The following is a 21,936-nucleotide window of genomic DNA, read 5'->3' as shown; positions in this document are numbered from 1 at the left end:
TATTTGGTAATTATTATCCAATCATGGATGAACTAGACTTAAAAGATTTGTCTCGTAAATTACAAGCTATACAAATTTAAGGTAGAACTAAATAAGGCCTAAGCAATGCTCACATCACAACGCCTGGCTTCATTCGTACCTGCACCTCTCACGCTGTCACGCACAGCTCCCGGGAATCAGGGAGGGATGGCGGCCGCGTCTCGCAGGCGGAAAATGCAAGGAGCCCCATGCCACGCTTGACTGTGCAGAGCCTGGGCCTGTTCCGGCCTTCACAGTCACAGTGATGGGCTCCTCTGGCCCGGTCTAACTCTCCGAAACCCAGGGCCTGGAACCACCAGCCCACACCACCCGGAGGCATTCGCGGTCGACCGTCGACGCCGACACGAAAGAGCCTTCGCAGAATCCACAAAAAATAGTACCGATTCCAGTCCCAACTACACTCCGAAACGCACGCGTCTTTGGTTGTTGCGCCAACAACGGAAGAGGAGGTGACCGTTGACGGAATGACGGCATGTCCTAATAAAAGCAAGGCTGCACGGCGTGGGTAGCCCGGCCCGCCGCATGTGCTCACGCTGCACATGTGAGCAACGAGCAATAGGGTAATAAGCAGGGGAATGATCATCAATTCCATAACCTCCAGCTCCAATTGCTCAAGTCATCGTGTGAACTGGATCAAGCAGAACATATTAGAACATGCAGCATAGATTCTTACTGTAAGGATCCAAAATACACCTCATAGTTAGCCAATGGTGGGTGCAACATGCAATGCAAGCAGCCTCCATACAGAGCCTCATCTTGGACGACTGGCTAGTGCGCACGGATGCCAAGTTTTTCGCATGCTATTATAGGTTTAGGTTATACTTACTAAATATGATAACTGATGACATGGATAGAATATCAGGAGGGCACACAACATATACTCTGTGCCATTAAGTTAACTAGCTACTTCATGGGTCGGTCATGCTTTGGAGCTTGCTGTCGATGGTCACCCTGCTGACCTGAAGACGAAGATGATCCAACCCTGTTGAAAACCCTGCCGCCAAAAAGCTCCTTCCCGATCCTCGCTTTGAAGGGGAACTGCTTCTTGAAGCGGTTGCGGAACAATGAGCTACCACTGCCGCGTCTCGGCACGATAGCAGAATGGTTCCTCTTCAAGCCACGATCACTGCAAGGAGGGTTGGCGCTGCTGCTACTCCCACCAGCACCACTGCCCAAGGAAAGGTTCCTGCTGCGAGCGGACCGGAGGGCAACATGCAGAGGTTCTGAGAACGACACATGCCCTTCGTCTTCAGTGGCTCGCGTGCACAGCGGGCAGGGTGGATCATGGACTTCTGTCTTGGGAGTGCTTTCCTCCAAGCAATCCGCGTGGAAGGCATGTCGGCAAGGAAGAACCGCTGCTACTGGCATGTCGGCGTTTCGAACAATCCGGTTCGAGGTCCAGGGCGATTTCTGGCGCAGGAATCTCTCGCACAGCCCACACTTCAGGAACCTCACTGAGCTTGTGGGAGATCTCTGGGACTCAATACTGATATGATCTGAAATGTCAATGGCATCTCCATCATATCCAAAATCATAACTACTGGCATTGCTCCATCTGAACCCTTCCCGTCTTGAGCTTGTGTTCGGTTCAGGTGAAGCCTCCATCTTCCCAAGTTCATTCAGTGCATTATGGAACTTGAGTTCTGGACTCGCCAAGCTGCGACGCCACAGAGGAGAAGCCTGACTGTCATCACTTGGTGTCGCTCGCCCAGCATTAGTAACCTCAAGCATCCTGCACGCTTCTGATTCTGACACAGGATTCCGGAAGACAAGTGGGTAGACTGGTTTAGACATGAAAGACCGCCTGCCCATATGGTTGCGAGGTAGATATGGGGCTGGTTGTTTACTAGATGATGATGCTAGCTGGCTTGATTCTGAAAATGGGGATGCAGAACTGAAACTGCTTGTTGCAGTCAGTGGCCTCTGCAGCAGATGAACATAAAAGTCAGAATTGTGATAGCAGACTGCAAAATTATTTATTAGTTGCATTAGATCTATGACATTGTCAAAGAAATGTGGAGATAACACATACAAGAGGAGAAGTATCTTACCTCACTTGACTGAGGATAGTCAGAAGTTTCTGGTCTTGATCCTGGTTCAACGAGTAAAGCAACGGTTAATCCGACAGGAAGATATCAAAGGAATACAAGAAACACAGGAATGTCTCATTTGCTTCTACAATTGTGTGGATTATAGGAAAACATCTTGTAGTCATGAAGAAGATAAATTGTGGCATAGCACTATTTGACATGCATACCATTAACGCCAATTACTTGTTTCATTCACAGGGGGCCTAAGACTTCTTTGGGCATAAATATTGCTCAATTTGTGCAAAATAGAACAAGGCATAATTAACAAGTCGAAACCTATACAACTTAGTCGTTTATGGCTAACAGTGCATATAATGTATGAAAAGTAATACTGAAGACCCAACTCGATGGAAACATTATAAGCAACAAGAGTGCATGACCATAAAATCCCAGTAGGAAATCCCTCCATTCCAAAATATAGGACATTTTAGTTTTGTCCTAAGTCAAACTTCTCTAACTTTGACAAAGTTTATAGAAAAATGCACCATTATCTACACCATCAATTAGTTTTGTTAGATCCACCATCAAATGTCTTGATAGTACATTTATTTGGTACTGAAGATGTTAATATAACTTTCTAGAAACTTGGTCAAAGTTAAAGAAGTTTGACTAAGAACAAAACTAAAACAACATACGTGTTTGGAACGGAGGAAGTACGTCTTAACACAAAGATAGAATGTAAAAATCTACCAATGAAGTGGCCAAACAAAACAAATCACAAGTTCTCCATTGTTTATGCAATGTAAAGCTATGTTTGTATTGAACCAAATTTATTTTAGAAGTAATGAGTAACAAAAAGCATAAAAGATCAAATAAATAAGCCTACTCTTATTTGGGCTAAATATTGTTCAACCTAATGCAAAACCGAACAAGACATAATCATGTCTAAACCGAATGCACGCTGAGTAAAACAGCATATATGAAAGAACACACGTCGAACAGAAAAGATTGATTATAAGAGTGTCACCATGAAAGTCCAGTAGGAAAAAGTTGGTAAATTAATAGCAGCTATACAAGTGGCTAATAGAGAATCAAATTCTAACTTTACAATACCCCACAGATAATGCAATGGGAAGGCATGTTTGTAAAGAAACAAATTGACTTTAGACATAGATTACAAAATTGTAGAAGATTAACTAAATGAGGAAGATATTGCATTTTTCCAATCAAAATAAGTTAGCACACTGTGTTATTATTTCCAGTGGAAGCCTCAAATTCAGTCTAACTCACAAGTCAGAATTCTATGAAGAGATAACCATACAAGAAAACAGGAAAAAAAAGAGTTAGCTACTGAGCTAACGTGATCTGCCATATGAAATGAAAAGTACATACCTCCTGCAGGGGTAGAGAATTCACCGAGATCAAATCTTTGAAGAGAGGGTGTCCAGCGTGGAGCCTGAAGGCTGTCAGCTGGACTCCCAAAGTAAGAAAGTGCTCCATCAGACACGGAATGATGGTGATTGAGGTACTGATCACTGCCAAATGCACTTCTGCTTCCTTTGCTATGGGACGATAGGGATGAAACATAAGGTGGGTGATCATGAGGAGCATCATGAACTCTGTGGGGCAATCCATCTGATGAATAACGGCAGTCCCATCTCCTTGACGTTGGAGGAGAGAAGCTCGAGTTTATACGCCAACGAGGCTCAGTAGGATCCATAGAACGATCTCTGCTTGCAGGGTCAGACTTTGTCCCATGTGGCCTAGCGGCCACGCAGCAAAGAGCACCCGTCTTGACTAATTTTGGCAATCACGTGCAGAGACTATTTGCTTATTATGTTTGAAAAGCTTGATTGAAGCAAAGGGAGATTATACACGGATAGAAGAACAGGAATAGGGTCACCTATGCACATAGAAGCATGTTAGTGTTGTCATCAAGAAGATAAAACAGGAAAAATATCATCTGAAGAAAAGTCTCCTTTTCAGGGGTAATGAACATGCTATTGTCTCCAATCAACAAGGATGCATAACAGTTGAACAACTCCATTCACAGTTAGGACACACCAAACCCCATCCAGGAACACAAATAAAACATATTATTATGCATCAGGTGAACCACTACTGTGCCATAGAGCTTCTATATACATATAATTCCGTAAAAATTCTTTTTTTGGTAATATTTGATTGCCACAAGGTTCAGTAATAACTCCCACAAGGCGCAACAAATTTGTGTGAGTTAATCTCATTAAGTGACACCAACCTAGTTCTAGAGGTGAATAAACGGGAAAGAAATCTACTTCTTATTCTATTTGCACCTAAATATTTCCATTCCTGTGCGGTCAGTCGGTCACTGATGCCCCTATCCAACAACAAATCCTCCGTGCAGACTAAGAGCTCCCAGTCCAATAAACCACCAATCCAATCCAAACTAACTCACCCAGTAGAGGACATGGGTGTGGGGGGTGTGCACATGCAAACCCGATAATCTTTGCAAGAGCTCAGTAGGTATCTGTGTACGTATATACCTGTGGTCAGATCCGAATACGAATAACTTACGCTAGGGTTTGGGGTGTTCGGTTGCGCACAGCAGGGTGGGAAGAGAAGGGCCGGCCATACCTGGTAGGTAGGTGCTCGTCGCCGGCGAAGACCTGGCGAAGGGCGGCGGCACTCGCCCAGTCGTCGCCACGAAGAAAGGAAGGGGAGAGAAAGAGAGGAAAAAGAAAGGGGAGAGAGAAAGGTGGACGGGAGAAAGGGAAAAAAAAGGCGAGCAGAGTGAACGCAACGGAACGAGTAGTAGACGACTACTCTATTTTATTCTATTCTATTCTATTTCCACGGCAGAGGGACGTCGAACGCCCGCGACCGCGAGACGATCAGCCATCCAATCCAACGACGAGCGCACGGTGAACACGGAGAAAGCTCGCGCAGGCAGGCCCGTCAGAGACGAAGCCCAACGCACAGCCCGCCCACTTCGCTACCGCTCGCAGCCTGTCCCGGCCCGGGAGTGATGAGCGGTGAGCGCGGCTCCGCGATTCTCCTCCTGCCCACCGCCTCCCCAGACGGCCGGACGGACGCCCAGACCCCAGTCCCCATGCCAATGCCACGCAGCTGCTTGCCGACGGCCGCCGCCGCCGTTCGCGCCGCTTCCTCGCGTGTGGACGCGCAGCTGCTTGCGTGTCCAAGCCCGAGCGAGAGCTGGCGAGTCCGGAGCTAGAGCTGGCGTGTCCAAGCCCGAGCTAGCGCTAGAGCTCCGCCGACTCTTTCTCCCTTTTACCCTTTTGATCGCCGCCGATCACCTTCGGTTCGCCGGCTAAACTCGCCACAACCATCCCTCCTCCGTCCAATTACTCTCGCAGCCAGGTGCGCCTCGTCCGTGCGCATCGTTTGATCCCAGACGCGCCGCCTCTCGTTGCCGGAGTCGTCCCCAGCGCCGGTTCTTCTCCGCGGCCGTCCGTCTCCCCGCCGTGAGCTCCTTCGCCATGGACTGGCACGTGTCTCTCCCATCTTTCTGTTGTTCTAGCTTTGCTTGACTTGATGTCCTGGTGCTCATCGGCTCGGCCGTTTCGCGTTTGGTGCACAGGACTCGCCGGAACATCGCCTCGACCGCCAGTTCGCGCCGCCGCATCCGCCGTCGTGCAGAGCTTTGTATTGATGATTTCTGTATCAAACGCATGACAGACGATGGGACATTCAAAACTTTATTTAAACAGGCTTTAATTACATACTTCTTTTTGTGCGAGAACTGAGTATGGTTTAGCCTGAAACCTCATCATCTCTTCATGTGTTTCAATGCACCTAGTTATTGATTTGGTTATGTCAATTCATCTTTGTTATAAAAAAAAATCATGAAAAAACTATAGCAATTCCTCTTCCTAAACCGAGCTTCAGAAATGAGTCCTACAGGGAAAGGGGAAATTCACATAAGTCCTTAAAAACTGTAACCATAGAAGCGCCCAAAATGGACCGCGAGTGCAATGTTTTGTATATAGTGGGCCAAAACAAAAGTCAGGATCCATGGTGTGTTAGTATTCATCACGGACATACTGGGCTCTTAGCAAACTTTTAGTGCCTTTTGAGTGATATATATACTGTCCACTTTTGTTTTATTTGTACACTTCGCATTTGAAAAAGAAAAAAATTGAGATGTTTGATTTCCAGATCCCATATTGCTAAAAAAATAGCCAACCTAAAATAAATTCAGCATATTTCAATAAAAAATAGAATACATATCCAAAAAATTATGTGCATGATCGCACCTTACACCCAACTAATTGAGGTAGAGTCTCTCGTCTAAGAACCATCTTTATTTCTTTATTTATTACGTGAAATGTCTCACCATGAAATTATCCGGTGAAATTTGGTGGTCTAACTGGCCGCGTTTGGTTACTTCATCAGTTTCGCCCACCTTATCTCGCTTAGCAAGGTGAATCCTTTGCCAGCGTGGGTGAGCCAATCGCTCTCCCCCACAAGCAGCATAACTCTTGCCGGCACAAACTCAGGCCTTTGTAGTTTTCAAATTTTTTTGGTTTAGGCAATGTAGTATTTTTGTTTTTATTTGATAATTATTGTTTAATTATGAACTAACTATGTTCAAAAGATTTATCTCACGATTTACAAGTTAAAAGATTTATCCCACGATTTACAGGTAAATTGTATAATTAGTTTTTATTTTTGACTATATTTAATGTGTTATAAGATTTGATGTGACGAGAAATCTTGAAAAAATTTTGGCTTTTGGATTAAACTAAACAAGGCATCAAGGCCAAACTCACCAAGAAACCAAGTACTAGTTGTATATCAACTTTTATCGGAGCAAGGTCTTGTCATGTAAAAATTTATCGTCCGTTACATAAAATATTTGGACATATATATAAAGTACTAAATATAGACTATTTATAAAACTAAAAATACAACTAAAAAATAATTTGAAAGACTAATTTTTAAATCTAATTAGTCTGTGATTATATACTAACTGCCAAATAAAATGAAATGCTATAATATATGTTAAACTTTAATATCCAAACCAAAAACACCGAGGCGAAGTCTGCCGAGAGAACCAAACGCGCCCACTTGTACTGATAAATATAAATACTACAACCTTAAAAAAAATACTACACAACCTTTAAGGGTAGCAGCGGACTATTCCAAAAGCAGTATTTTTTTTAGAGTTCCACGGTTAATAATGACAGTATTTTAGTGGAGCGAAGGAAAGCAATGTTATGCGGCCGGCCAGGATTCCAGAGAATCGACGAGCCACCACAAATTCGTCCGGTCCTCCCCGTCCCTCAGCGGCTGTTTAAGCATGTTCGTTCGAGCTTATTTATCATTTAGCAGTGCTCTTTTATAAAAATTCAGTAAATAGTACTTTTAATAATAGTTTTCGATAAGCAAATTATGGTCCGTACGAGTACTCCGTATACTACGTTACTACGTACTAGTTTGCCCGTAACAGATGGATGGGACAGCCGGACAAGCAAAAAAAAATCCTAGCTGGAGAGCGATGTGCGCCCGTGCTAGCATCCCAGCACGCAGAACCAGAGGAGCGTAGCACGTCAGACTGCAGCCGCAGGTGAGGAGTCACGAGGCACACATGCGGCAAAGGTGTGGCACGCAGGGGCACCACGGTGCACGACCACACAAACCCCCGCTCGGCTCGGCTCTGGAACGTTCACGAGGGGATTCCACTTTCCACGCGAGAGACACCCGTCCCGCCGCCCAGTCCGCCCGCGCCAAGTGTGTGGGTGCTCCACGCCCCGTACAGCGTGGGACTGACTGGGAGCGGGACCGAACCCCGAACAGGACAGGCGAACGCGCCGGAACGCGACCGTTGACAGGGGCCGCGGCGCCACTGTCGAACACTGTTTTCGTCGCGCTCCTCCTCCGGCGTCTCCTGCTCTGCGCTGCGGATGCGTATGCACGCGCATCGACGCCGTTGTTCGAATCTTGGTTTGGTTTCCACACAAGGATTCCACGAGGCCGCGCGTCCAACTTTGGCTGCAGTGCAGCTTTGCATGGGCGCCGGTGCTCATCTCCGTCCCGCGCCCGTGCAGTCGTTTCTCTCAGGATCCGATCCTAAATCCAAACTTGTGACGATACTATTTCTTTCTTGGTGAATCAAAATCGTCTTTGTGTTTTGCTATTTGACTAGAATGCTTTGGAATAACTAGAATAAGGGCAGAACTACGCTATGGCTCAATATGTACGCTAGCTAGAAACGATGTGTTAAGCGTGCATGCAAGAGAGCGGTTAACACTACCTCTGTAGATGTGTGATCTTTCTATTGTTGGATTGTGTCTCTAGCTAGGTACCGGATCTCCATCTGGTACGGAATCAAACAATAGAGTATAAAACCACATGCACAGATGCACGTGATGGTTCTTTAAAGGGATAATTGGACTGATGACATTATAAATTTCGCGTACTCTGTTTCCTTTTTTTTTCATCTTTTGTTCAACTATAGTGAAGAGGGAAAATCGACCTTAAAAGTTGTTTCAAAATTTGTCTCATCTGAAGTTCTTGTATACTTCACCTACTGATCTATTCAACACCTTAGATGTATAATATTAGAGAAATGTGTTTTAATGAAAACGAATTTTATAATATTGTTATTATATTACAGATACAAGTAGCTAAGTGTAAATTTTGTCATCGATCTCTAAAACAGCTAGGTGGTGGACCATATCTAATAGACTTTTTATGATTATTCTCTTTTGTCACCTTGGCCCTTATCATCCAATCCTGGCACTATGCTAAGTTTCAAAAATATTAGCATTATTTAGTATGTTTTGGTTGGAACAAATTCGCACCATTTTCAAAATTAACCTTTCTTCACCTCATATATACTTGCGTTATATTATATTATATAACATCTTTTTTCTCCATATACAATATTTGCTTATGATTTGAGCGACAAAGACAGCTCTCACCCTACACCGCACAAAAGGGCTTTATAGGGCATTTAAACATTTTACATTACGAGCATATTTGGTGCATGTGAATCACTGCTTTTTGTAAAAGCTCGACAACGATGGATACTTTACCTGTCAATTTCTGGACCTTTTCTATTTTTTTAATAAGGCCTTGTTTAGTTCCAAAAAATTTTACAAAATCGACACTGTAGCACTTTCGTTTGTATTTGACAAAAATTGTCCAATCATGGACTAACTAGGCTCAAAAGATTCGTCTCGTCAATTTCGACCAAACTGTGCAATTAGTTTTTATTTTCATCTATATTTAATACTCCATGCATGCGTCTAAAGATTCGATGTGACGGGGAATCTGAAAAATTTTGCAAAATTTTTTGGGAACTAAACAAGGCCTAAAACTATCGCTGTTCTATTCCTCGGAGGGTGTAAATACGGTGGCTCCATCTCTATGCACAATACTCCGTACGTTTTTGGATAACAACGGATGGCGCCAATTTGAGTGGATCAGAATTGGCATTCCGCAGCGCGCCACGTCGCGGCCTCACCGTGCAGATATTTCCGACGAGACAAGCCGAAGCCTCCAGAACTGAACTAGCCTTGTTTAGTTTGAGAAAAATTTTGGATTTCGCTACTGTAGCACTTTCGTTTGTTTGTGGCAAATATTATCCAATCATAGACTAATTAGGATCAAAAGATTTGTCTCGTAATTTACAGATAAACTGCGTAATTAGTTTTTGTTTTTGTTTATATTTAATGCTTCATGCATGTGCCGCAAGATTCGATGTGACGGGAAATCTTAAAAAATTTTAGAAACTAAACAAGGCCAAGAGAACACCTGTCGTGAGTCGTGACGACCAGAGCGTACTTCTACTCCAAAGGAAGTGGAGTAGGGGAGATGGAAACCGAAGTCCCCATTCCAAACCTCCATCCATACCCTGATGTTCTGATGCAAGATATCCTATTTTTGTGCTCCAGATCTGATTGATAAGACATTATGCACCGCATGGCCAAGACCATTCTTTGAATGCTTCAATGCTGCATGATTGGAGCTGGAGCTGGATCATGCCATGTTCCTCTGAGTTCTTGCGCCACTCTTGTTTGTATAATTAGCAATTGTTAATCAAAAAACATCATAGTTAGCAATTGCAAATCAGAAAGACATCATAGGCAATGGATTTGAGCTCAGAAACATTTACAATCTGGAGACATCACTAATTACTAAAAGATGTAGTTCATCATTGAACAATCCAATTGCCTCAGTCAAAAATAGTATTTCATCATTGCACAACTCAATTGCCTCAATCAAAATCAGAATTAAACATTATTGCACATGCCAATGCACTGAAATTAAACAGTTTGATCAAACATATCTAAATTCATCACTTTTTAACAATCATTGTCGTAAACATCGGTGAAGAGCACAGAGCAGCGTCGGCACACCCCTCCCAGCTCATGGAGGATAGGGTGTGGTGGTGGCGCACGCACACCTGTCTGCTCGGGGAAGAAACTGATTGTAGTTGTTGATGAGTTATCTTATCCAGTTCAAAAGAAGACTGGACCACCTTTATCTAGCTTTATAGAAAGAGAAACCACAGATCCAAACCTATCGTTCACAAAAATTCGACCTTCCTAGTTTACCATTACTAATTAAGCCATCTCCACCAGTTTCTTCATCACCCGTTTCCTGGACCCGAAAGAAAAGGCCAAGGCAGGAAACTAGTCATAAAAAACTCAAAACATTATCACAACAATAATCTCCAAGCACCACAATGTCTGGCACAAACAAAAAGCATGATTTGATTATTCAGATTTGCAACAGACACCCATACAATATCCTGAGGCTGGAGGAGAAATTAAACAAGAGCAACTCATCATCCACATGATCTATAGAATTCGACGAAATAGCATGCAGACGAATTCATTCATCCATGCAACAACCATGCGATTTCCTTAAGGCAGCTCCACAACACGCTCATTGCTACTGGTAATGGAGTACAACCGAGCTAAACTACCGGACGACAGGGCAGGCTTCACATGTAAAAAATCTTAGCCTGCACTCTGCTACCATGAGAAGCTACAACCTTTACACACATCAAGAACCACGGAACTGTACAGAATGGAAGCATCTGATCATCCTTGATAATCAATCAATTATACATCTCATCTTCCTGATGAGACCAAGGACCTTTCTTCGGACCCCAGCCTGACCAAAGGCTTTGTGGCCGCAGGAAGCTTTGCAGGCTCGGGAGCAATGACCTCCCCAGGAGCATCTCCCCTGGGAATCAGTTCTGGCTCCTTGGTGTAGGTGAACTGCAGGTCCTTGTTTGCTGCCAAGGCTAAAAACTCCGATTCCTCTAGCCCCCTGGTTGGGCCAAGGCTACATCTATCTGGCTTGTGCTTCGCAAGTGCATCCTTGAACTTCTTAATCTGCATATGGAAATAACGGTCCCATCAGTCCTGATCGGTGACCACAGCCAACAACGATCCTAAGTATAGCTAACAAATTTTATAATAATAGCCAAGAAATCAATCACATATGGCGACCTCCAGCTGGGTTCGCAAGGGAGTAAGGTTTCTATCCGATCAGTAAAGGTTGCAATGTTGCATGAACTGCTAGGGGAAACTTAAAAGGCCATCCTTTGCCTGTCAAATTCAACTTAAAATGCCATTCTTTGTTTGTTATATTCGCAAAGTATCCGAAAAAAATTAACATTTGGGTCTGTACATTTAGACCCAAGAGGGTAACCGTAATTCTATAGTGTTGAAGAAAGATTGTTGGCGCTATGTTGCATGTTATTCAGGACATAGTAACAAAATCATATGAAAAGAAGAAACGTGACCAGCTGATCGGATCAGGAACTTACGGTTGCGTTTGTACAACTGAAGCTGCAGAGCCGTCCCTGTGCTCCCCTGTAGAATCTGAAGAAGGGTAGGACATGGACATGAAGACTGTAGCACATAGACTTGTGCTCCTCGTAGTTCACTTGCAAGAACAGCACATCTGGGTTCTGCTCCGCAAATTGACAAATCTGCAAGAGATAGATTCATCAGAAAACCCACAATCCTCTCAAAAGTTCTCGGATATATGAAGAACATCATGCAAGAGTGAATTCGGTATCCTTTTTTGCCACTCACCTTCGGGTGAAGAGCACGGCAGCCGCCGCAGCCAGGGGAGAAGAAGTCGACGATGACGAGCTTGTCGCCGGCGTTGGTCAAGGAATCGACAAGGTCTTGGGCGGACTCGATCTCACGCATGTTGGGCTGCAACCCCTTCTCCCACCACCTCATCGATTTCCCAATCGCAAGGTTCATGTTCATCTGAGTAACCGGACAAACAAAGATCAGATCATATTAGTCTCTTTACGTTTCACTTTTATATTCCTATATAAACTTAGGGAATCAAAGATTTTATTTTTGGATGGTCAAACGGACTAGAAACTTCTAAGAGTAGACCAAGCAAAAGAAAAGAAAAGAAAACTAGATATGATTTTAGGAACGTATAAAAGTAAAAATAATCGCAAAAACTTCGAGAAAAAAATATGATACGCGTGAATGAACTTATACGAAAATAGAGAAGAAAAAAAAACTTGAAAGGAACGCATGAATCTATATTCACCTGCGCCGGCGACGCGAAAGAACTCCGGGACGCGGGCCTGGATCTCCTCGTCCCCAACCCCAAGGCTAGCCTCCCGCCTGTAAACGCGGTCTTCCTCCATGAGGCCCCGATCCGCACCGCCGACGGCGCCATCCGCGCCGCCACGGCACCCCTCCGCCTGCCAAGGAGGCCCGGCGCCGCTCGATTGCCGCACGGCGCAACCACGCTCCCCTTCGCGACCGCCTGCGCTGCCGCCATCGCCAAACCGCGCTCGAAGAAGGGCTGAAGAAGAGCTCGCGAGGAGAGGGAGAGGGAACACGGCGCAAGAGAGAAGAGAGGAGGAATGGAAGATTGCGGAAGCGGCGAAGAAAAGTAGCTCCTTTTAAAAAGGAGGCCCACGGATAAAGGCAAACCGGATTACCGGAGCGAAAAATCGCCGCGTCTTTTCTTTCAATTTAAGCTAATTTTTAATCTTCCAGATAATTATGTCTCAAACCCTAACGAGAATTACGGACGGTCGTCGGATGCGCCTCACGGTCTTCTTTTGCTCGCCACGTGGACTGTAGACTCTGGAATTTTCTTCCTCGGTGGCTGTAAGAAATTCGGGAATGGATAATATATTCTGGATAAGAATAAGAAACGGTTGTGGGGCTCACATGTCACGCGGCGGCCGTGGGGATCGGGAGGCGCGCGTGGTGCGCGTAGCTCCGCGGGGACTCGTGGCAGAAATGTTAATCTTTTGGTCAAGGATGCGGAGGTGGGGCACACTTGCGCAGAGAGTGAGAGAGAGAGAGGAAGTGACACGTATTGATCACACTCACACGTGAGGTCACCTGTTTAGAATAGAGAACGAAAAAAGAAAGATATTGTGCATGAGATAAAGAAGCTTTTTTTATAGATAATTTATTTTTCAGAATGACATCTATTTGAACTCCTCGCAAATATAAGATTATTTAAATTTGTTTGTACACAACTCAAACAGCGCTACTTTCGATGACATGTACTCGTCCTCACAGAGGCAGCCGAGGTTGTTCAAATCAGCAACAATCATGCGCGGAAACGCATATACTCTCTCCATAGAGTCAAACTTTTCTAAGTTTGATCAAATTTATATGATAAAATAATTATTATTATAATACCAACTAAGTATCATTAAATTCTTTCTTAATTATATTTTCAGAGTATACTCACTTTACGTTACAATTTTTAGTATTTCTCTATATAATTTTGGTTAGACGTAAAAATGTTTTGACTCTCCAAAATTCTTGAAATGACTTACAATTTGGGACAGATGGAGTACAAGATAGGGCAATCACAGGAGCTCTACATGTTAGATGTTAAAATCGTGCCTCCCTCATTTTAACCGTGTCATATGAGCTAAAACATATCTTCTATATTAAAATGTGAAGTCCCATTTATCCCCTAAACTTCGTTGAATTTAAAAACAATTTTTGAATTCTAGACAACGTGCCCCTCTTACTGGAGATGGATGGAGCCACTGCATACAGGGCGCTGCGTCACTGGCTCCTCCAGCCACCATGCATGCATCTCCCAGTTCAGGGACGCCAGAGACTTGGGGTATGTTTGGTTGGGTGGCTAAATCCCAACCAGACTCTAGATAGTCAACTTCTAGTTGTTTGGTTGTCTGTAAATAGCTTGAAGCCAGGCCCAGCTAAGCCATTTTGGAGGCCTTAGCCTGGCCCTGGGAAAACGAGATGTGCCTCCGTTTTTCGCTGGCCAGGCTTGGCTAAGCTCCGTCCAAACTTCTCGTCACCTCCCTAACTGTCGCGTTCACCTTCTTCCGCCGCCGCGCATGCCATGCCCCGACGCTGCTTGTCCTACGGCTCCGCCTTTGCATGCCATCGACGCTGCTCGTCCCATCTCAACGGCCCCATATGCCCCGCGCTGCCTGTCACCGGAGGTCACCTGCTCCTCCTACTCGCGTGGAGGTCCCGTGCTCCAACTCAGATTAGCACCCGATTCTGGCTCTCCATCCGTCGCGGAGAACGCCGGCGAAATCCCATGCCTCACCTTGCATGGTCAAGCGGTCCTTCGTGCTCCACTACTTCAGGTCCTCTGCTTCACTCGGGGCCTCTGCGGCGAACAACAGACCGAGCAGCTGGCCTTCGAGGGCTACAGGAGGGCGCTGCTGCAGCCAGAATTCCAGTGGGAGAAGAAGACGGGAACTGCGCTGACCCTGCAGCTGCTCAGGGAGAAGCAGTGGGGTTCACTAGAGTTGCTGGTCGAGGACTTCAGAGCCTACAAGGTGCTCTAGGATAAGCCTATGTCGGGGCCTTCGTCTCTGATCTGGACAGGAGGGAGCAGCTCCTTTTGTCAGTTGATATGGACAGGAGGTAAGACAGAGACACTCAAGTTCAGCAACAGGCAAAAGACCATCAATTCTACACTGTAATGCAAAACATTTGATAATCTGAACATTTGATTGAGGTAGAGCATGCACAGATGAAATCATAAAACATTTGATGTAGGCTGCTATTTTGTAAGTTAATGAGCAGAGTCAACCAAGAAGCACTCGTATTATTGAGAAAACAAATTTGTATTCATGTTGCCTATATACTAATCTTTTTGAGAGAAATTGGTCTGATGGTCTGGAGTAGTTCTTAAAAGAATCATTCGTTGTTTCAGTCATAAGCTTTCTTGAAACCGACTGAACAAGCTGCATTCTTATTCATTTGTTCAGATTTGTGTTCAGCAGTAACAAACTAAATCAGTTGCTAATTTATGTTCAAATTTTAGTATAAATTGTTTCTAGTATTTTTTTGCTAATTTATTGTGATAGTGCTAGATATCCCTTGCCTTGTAAAGAGGTAACCTTACCAGTTCATCAAAAGGTGATTGTATCAAAACAAACCAGGCAACCAAACACATCCTGAGGCTAGCCAGACTTAGATAGTACATATAACCAAACAACCATGGACTGGCTCGATGGAAACAGGCTAAGGCTCTAGCCAGGCTAGAAATTAGCCATCGAACCAAACACATCCTTGATTCTCTGTGACGGTAGGCTGCTAGCAGTCATTGACCTTTAAACAAAAATATAGAGTGATAGCTCGATCTGCAGCTTAAAACCTCCATGTCCGTTTTCACCGAGTAATTTTTACAATATAACAAATTGAAATGTACAATGTTCTTTTTCAACAAAAATTACACCATGGAAGGAACCAATCAGCCTAATGTGTAATGTCAAACAGGTTGCACTAACAACAGTCAACAGATACCCTCAACCTCTGATTGTCACTTTCCAGTTCCTACCAACTTCTGATATCTGTCAAAATCTGGAAATAAAAATGTGTCATGTTTTAGGAAGCTTTGTTAGCAGCAGGATTTCTTCCGAAATGTATGATCATTGGTTTTCCTTTGAACACGTAGCCATGCGCTAGATTCTGCAAAACCACAAATGAGATATTTTTAAGCACTCATGGTTCTCATGGACCCGATAACATCATGTAAACAGCTAGGATTATATAGAATACTGATTGGGTGGAAAGGAAGATGATGCGTGGTCTTAAGACAAATCATGCAATCTATTGATTTTATTTTTGGCCTTTTGCCACATCTAGCTGTCTAATGCACGCAGGTTGTAGAGCGTGTTTGGTTTGTTACCAAACCATGACACCGTCTGCCACAACTCTGACGCCGCTGTTTTGAAAGTGTTTGGTTTGTCGCCAGAGTTAAGGCGCTGCCGCAACTTGCCAATGCTATGCAAGTCATTTTTTACACCAAACCTCGCCGAAACTGTGGCGAGCGATTTGATCGCCAAACTTTTGGCGCGGCATCCAAACATAGCCATAGTCCCAAAATTAGATAAATTAGAAATGAGCTCATACTGTGCAACATTACAAACAAGACATCATGTCAATAACAAAATCACTAACCAGGGCACGTTGAGCAAGTTCAACCGTGGGAAATGTGACAAAGGCTTGACCACGCATCCGTCCTTCCTGCAACAGGATTAAAAATTTGAAAGAAAAAACAGACAATGAGGAGCACAGTGGCAGCAAAAAGCAGAACTTTGACAGTAAACAATGACAGCAGCTTTCCACATAATTTTCACTATGAAAAGTAGCTTGTAGATTTTTGTGAAAACAAGTTTTTTTTGGGATAACCAAGTCAATAATATACCTGCATTAACTTTATACTTAGACCCAGCCTTGCACTGTCCATGCTTTCGAATACAGAACCTGAAGAGAGAAGTTAAAAAGATACCTTAGTGACAAATTGAGAAAACACTGCAGTGAATGAAGAAAACTTTCTCTGATACTCCTCTTTTGGAAAAAAAATTATTAACACCGATGCAAATACAGGATACGCAACAAAACAATATAGGTTAAGAAAATGCAGCATCGTCTAGTTCTTTGTTACTCATGATGTTTCGGCTAGGACCTAGAACCTTAAGCACAAATGCAGTTAACATGACATGTTGACTGAATTAAACCATAGTTCTGATGATGGTGCATGCTTGCAGCAAGCTCTTTCATTCATAGCAGCAATTGATCAAAAACCATTTACTAAGCCAAAAGAGCAAAAAAGCATGGTCATTGATTCCTAGGTAACACGTAACAGATATTTGACCTGGCCTATCTGCACAAGCTCATAGCACATCTTAATCACCCTCAGCAATACATACATCTCAGTCATAAATTTAAGGTATGCCTACACTCAACAAACAAGATTGCTTGGGTTCCTACTGGGTCTGAGTTGCGAAGTTGGAATATATTAACCTTAGCAGCTAATCGTTACAGGTGCAAACCATTTAAAAGTAACTATTAGATCCCTAATTTTTTTCATCTGGGACAAATAATGAAGCAACGTCCTGAAAAACAGTTGGCCTCTGACAGCCTTACCAAAGACATAATAGAAGTCATCATGAGTGACATCCTTTGCCAAGTTCTTAATGTACAAAACACTGGCAGGATTTCCTGGAGTGTAATTCTGCAAAAGAACATAATATTTGAAGTTGATTCAGCGGTCAGCAAACAACTTACAATCTAAGGAAATATAGAAGTTGCTTTACGTATCAACATTCTTCATTCTTCGAAATTTCAGGCTACCATCATCAAGATCAAGGGGAAGGAAACAACTCACCAACTGATGAACATTCATAATAATCACTTAATTCACAAATACAGATGTTCCAGCATTGTCCATTAATAGGATGCTTGGTTTGAGGAAGCACTCCATTCTAGATGAGGTGGTGCATCATGAGTCCATTCCTCAAATTTGGTGGAATGACTCCATTCCCCATACTAGTACTAATTATTAGCTTGTGATGAATGAGATGATGATGGATCTATCATTTCCATTCCACAAACCAAGCAAAAAAGAAAGATGATGAACTAACTCATTCCTCATACCAAACACCCTATAAATATCTGTGCAAATGACATGGTAGTACAACACAAGGAATGTGTACCTTGAACATAGGAAGGGATAAAATCTCCTCTGGTGGTAATTTCTCTCTCAACATTTCCTGGGGTGTGACAAAATGTTTCTCTTGAAGTTGTTCATGAGTTGAATCCGGTTCATTTTCAGTTATACTTGGGACAGGTGGTTCCTTCTGCATAGGCTTAGGGGCAATTTTTATCTGAAGAGAACCATTGCGTCAGCAAAAAAGATAAAACAATTGACTTTTCAGTCAATGAGTAATCATCAACAAACAAAGAGTAGTTAACCTGAAGTACTGGGTTTTTCTTTTTGATCACTTGAAGCTCATTAGAAACCAATGCAGCAGGTTTCACCCCCACTGCTTCATGAGCAACATTTTTATCAACTGCCGGACCAACAATTGCTTCATGCTTTGCACGTTTGCTTTTCCGTTTATCAATATCTTCCTGCGATAGATAAAACGTGCACGAATGACTCAATAAAGACACTACAAGGTTAAACTGGAAACACAGAAGTAGCAAGTACATCAGATGATTCTAACTCAGACTCATCACTAGACAAATCAGCCGTATGAAGCTCCCCGGTGGTAGCAGATTGCGGTAGTGGCTGTGGATGAGGGGTAACAGGCAGTTGCGATGGTAGGGGTGGAGTAGGCAATGCCATCCGAAATGGAGCAGGAAGGTTCATCTTGTTCATTAAATGCAGGACCTGTTTGAAGAAAAATGATTTGATCAAAATGCATCTACACACGCAGAATACGAAAAAAATATGCAGAGGCATGCCTTGCAAGTTGTAACAATGGGTGCATAGGGTGGAAATCCTAATAAACCTGATTATAGAATCGAGGGACGGCAATCAGGGCATTGACAATATTTGTCAATATGTTTCCATCTGGTGGTGGATATGCATACCTAGAAAATTATAGGGCACTCAAATCAAGCTCAAGAAAGTGACGCGTATTAGGATTGCCAACAGTTGAAAAGGCTTCAGCATAGAATGGCAGTCAACAGGTGCCTAATTGCAAAACTTTGCGACATAGTAATAGAAGTGAATCAACTAAGTCAGCATGTAGTAGCAAAGAATTGGTGCTAGTTTGATTTTGGTTACTTTCCAGAAAAATGGTAAATGTGAATGGATCATATATACTTTGCATGATAGCACATAGGCCTTTTTAGACTGAGGAATATTGTTTCAAATAAATTCAACTAGTTCATAATCTCACATAGATAACTCAACCCATAAATCTCAACAACCCAAGAATTCTGGAGAGAGGGAGAGAGATTCATGATTAGCAAAAAGAATTATATGTAGAAATATGCGGGCAAGCTTTTGTATTAAATTTTGCAGGAATCTAAATTCTCAGTAGCAGATGGCAAGTCAATCTCTTAACTACTAATGAATGTCTGTTGAGAACAGTAATAAGACATTGCAGGACAGAATGTATTTACGAGAGCTAAGATAATGAAGTGAAATAATGATGCAGTGAACTAATAACATACTCAAGGTGCGGAGGGAATGGATAGTCCACACCAAGCTTGGGGGCAATTGGTTCAGCAGTCGATGTGTGATCCTTCTGATTTTGGGAACTAATACTTGGTACCTGGGACACCCCATGCACTAATTGGTCCTGATGCTTCAGGTGAGAATCATTTGCATTTGGACGGTTAGCTCGCTCGACAGTCAACACTTTCCCCAGAAACCTCAACCTGCAAAGCCATCCCTTAGCGAACAAGGCAATGCTTGACATACGAGTTGAGATGAGCACAGTTTGGCATTTGAAATGAGAAGGCATGGTTAGTTCATGCAGCTAAGAAAGAGAGTCTAAGTAACCTAACAGATCGTGTGATTGATGAAGCAAACCTGTTCAAAAGCGAATGTGCGTGATTGGCTGCCGCCTCATCCCTAAAATCTACAAATGCACAATTCCTCAACCTGCAACAGACCCAAAAAAATGGTTTTGGAAACTAAACAAACATAATATTCCTCAGCCAGCAACAACAGACCAACAAAATGTTTTTAGCAACCAAATAACATAGGAGACAGCTCGGTATACATACTTAACCAAATATAAAGGAGACATATCTAGGACAACTAGGACATTCCAGCATCACCTTATACTAGATACAACCACGCGCTACTGTAACTAATTCAACATGTGGAGCGCCAATCGAAGCATAATTAAGCAAGCGACAAGATGAGAGAAGTACTTTCCACCGGAACAGGGGCGGACGGATGTGGCGCCGTAGTGGGAGAAGAGGCGGGATAGCATCTCCTGCGTGATCGCCTCTGGGAGATGCCTCACCAGAAGCGTCGCCGCCCCCGGTGGAGCGGGCCCCTGCTGCTGCTGGTGGTGGTGGTGGTGCAGAGGCGGAGGTGTTGCCGGGTAGGGTGCTGTCGGGGTAGGAGGTAGCGTGTGCGGCGGCGGCGGGAAGGACGCCATCGGAGTTGACGTCGGTGACTTCACGACGCTGTCTTGGAGTAGGGTTTTTTTTTACCGGGGCGGGGCACTCCGGTCAGCGCCGGTTCTGGCGTAAGGATTTGGGGCGACCCTTGTAGGTGGTGTTCGTGGATGGCGGGCGGCCAGCGGACTGGCGGAGCGCGGCCACGCAGAGCCGCGCGCGTGGCTGCCGCTCGGCGAGGCGGGCAGGCGGCGGCAGGGGGCGGGCAGCGAGCCGGTGGCCGGCGGCCGGCGGGGAGGCGCTTCCCGACCTGTAACTGATGTGTATGGGGCTACGGGCCGGTGTCTTGATGTGAGGAAATGCTGCGCTTGTTGGAGGCCCACCTATATCACGTTTGCATTGTGGTCTGCAGGCCGGGTTGGATCCGAGTCTTCTAAAAGGAAGAAGTCCACTTTACGTCCCTCAACTTTTGCAAAAGTCTATTTTTCATCCCTAAACTTCAAAACCGGGTAAAATACATCCCTTATTTTTTGAAACCATGCATATTACGTCCCTGACATGGTTATGAGTGGTTTTGAAGGCAGTTTTGTCTTTTTCATTTTTATTTATTTTGGCTGAATATTTGTAAAATTATAGTAAATCACATAAAATTCATAAAATAGTCAATCTGATTTTGTTGGACTCCAGATAAGTAGATCTACATAGTGAACATATAATATAGTATGCTTTAGTACAAAATTTTTATTGTAGCTTTAGAACTATTTTTTTATAATTAATTAGAATAATAGCTATAGTTTGTATGGTCCAATTGTGGTGAATTTTTTATTTTAGACTAATTATTATATGTTTAAACTATGGTAAAAAAATTCTTACTCATTAGATCATGTATAACTTAGTTATAGATTTATTATAATTTAACAAGCATAAACCTAAATAAATCTATAACTAAGTAATACATGATTCAATGAGTATAAAATTTTTACTATAACTCAAACATAGAATAATTAGCTCGCCGCATAAATTTCATCACAATTAGACCATAGAAAATGTAGCTATAATTAGTCTAATTAATTACAGAAAAACATAGATCTAAAGATGCATCAAAAAAATTTGTACTAGAACATACTATATTATATATTCAATGTGTGGATCTACTGATCTGAAGTCCAACAAAATTGAGTTTTCTATTTTATAATTTTTATGTGATTTACTGTGATTTTTCAAAAAAAATCAGCTAAATTAAATAAAAAGATAAAGATAAAACCGCTTTCAAAACCAGGTCAAGGATGTAATGTGCACGGTTTAAAAGTTGAGGGATGTATTTTGTCCGGTTTTAGAGTTCAGGGATGAAAATCAGACTTTCGCGAAAGTTGAAGGACCTAAAGTATATTTTTTCCCTTCTAAAACTGGCGGCGAGGTGCAAAACGTCCCGACGGCCCATTGAGCGCTGGGTCTATTCATACTTTCATAGGCTGGAAGCTGGGCTCAAAAGTGCTCAAAAAGAAAAAAAAAACTGGGCTACGTGGTCTAGGATGCGGACA

General features: G+C 43.3%; 3 protein-coding genes across 3 annotated transcripts; all 3 read right to left on the bottom strand.

Moving 5' to 3' along the window:
* On the bottom strand, nucleotides 685-4,891 carry LOC8084564. The gene is made up of 4 exons (XM_002465287.2): nucleotides 4,686-4,891; nucleotides 3,462-3,972; nucleotides 2,091-2,131; nucleotides 685-1,962 (listed from the first exon to the last, which is right to left on the bottom strand). Exons 2-4 carry the CDS (start codon nucleotides 3,787-3,789, stop codon nucleotides 943-945), a joined length of 1,389 nt encoding a protein of 462 aa, XP_002465332.1. The 5' UTR covers nucleotides 3,790-3,972; nucleotides 4,686-4,891; the 3' UTR covers nucleotides 685-942.
* Nucleotides 10,770-12,952, bottom strand: LOC110435162 (thioredoxin-like 1-2, chloroplastic). Its single transcript, XM_021460617.1, is given in 5 exon segments — nucleotides 10,770-11,176; nucleotides 11,178-11,422; nucleotides 11,860-12,024; nucleotides 12,131-12,313; nucleotides 12,612-12,952. Coding segments are annotated over 5 exon segments (864 nt in total). The 5' UTR covers nucleotides 12,849-12,952; the 3' UTR covers nucleotides 10,770-11,142.
* On the bottom strand, nucleotides 15,650-20,701 carry LOC8083683 (U11/U12 small nuclear ribonucleoprotein 65 kDa protein). The gene is made up of 11 exons (XM_002465286.2): nucleotides 20,204-20,701; nucleotides 19,857-19,928; nucleotides 19,496-19,702; nucleotides 18,826-18,907; nucleotides 18,522-18,704; nucleotides 18,284-18,442; nucleotides 18,025-18,195; nucleotides 17,456-17,543; nucleotides 16,734-16,792; nucleotides 16,487-16,552; nucleotides 15,650-15,994 (listed from the first exon to the last, which is right to left on the bottom strand). The coding sequence occupies exons 1-11, from the start codon at nucleotides 20,434-20,436 to the stop codon at nucleotides 15,911-15,913; spliced, it is 1,404 nt and encodes a 467-aa protein (XP_002465331.1). The 5' UTR covers nucleotides 20,437-20,701; the 3' UTR covers nucleotides 15,650-15,910.

This window comes from Sorghum bicolor, chromosome 1, assembly GCF_000003195.3.
Source record: "Sorghum bicolor cultivar BTx623 chromosome 1, Sorghum_bicolor_NCBIv3, whole genome shotgun sequence".
Taxonomy (NCBI): Eukaryota; Viridiplantae; Streptophyta; class Magnoliopsida; order Poales; family Poaceae; genus Sorghum; species Sorghum bicolor.
This window is presented reverse-complemented; position numbering and strand designations above follow the sequence as displayed.

What these genes read in the sequence shown, in the direction of transcription:
- LOC8084564 (XM_002465287.2), bottom strand. Translation starts at nt 3,789, where the DNA reads ATGGATCCTACTGAGCCTCGTTGGCGTATAAACTCGAGCTTCTCTCCT. An exon ending in ATTCTCTACCCCTGCAGGAG is followed by an intron (nt 2,132 to 3,461) that starts GTATGTACTTTT and finishes TCGTTGAACCAG; the next exon opens with GATCAAGACCAGAAACTTCT. An exon ending in ACTATCCTCAGTCAAGTGAG is followed by an intron (nt 1,963 to 2,090) that starts GTAAGATACTTC and finishes CATCTGCTGCAG; the next exon opens with AGGCCACTGACTGCAACAAG.
- LOC8083683 (XM_002465286.2), bottom strand. Translation starts at nt 20,436, where the DNA reads ATGGCGTCCTTCCCGCCGCCGCCGCACACGCTACCTCCTACCCCGACA. An exon ending in GCACATTCGCTTTTGAACAG is followed by an intron (nt 19,703 to 19,856) that starts GTTTGCTTCATC and finishes ATGGCTTTGCAG; the next exon opens with GTTGAGGTTTCTGGGGAAAG. An exon ending in TCCCTCGATTCTATAATCAG is followed by an intron (nt 18,705 to 18,825) that starts GTTTATTAGGAT and finishes TTCTTCAAACAG; the next exon opens with GTCCTGCATTTAATGAACAA.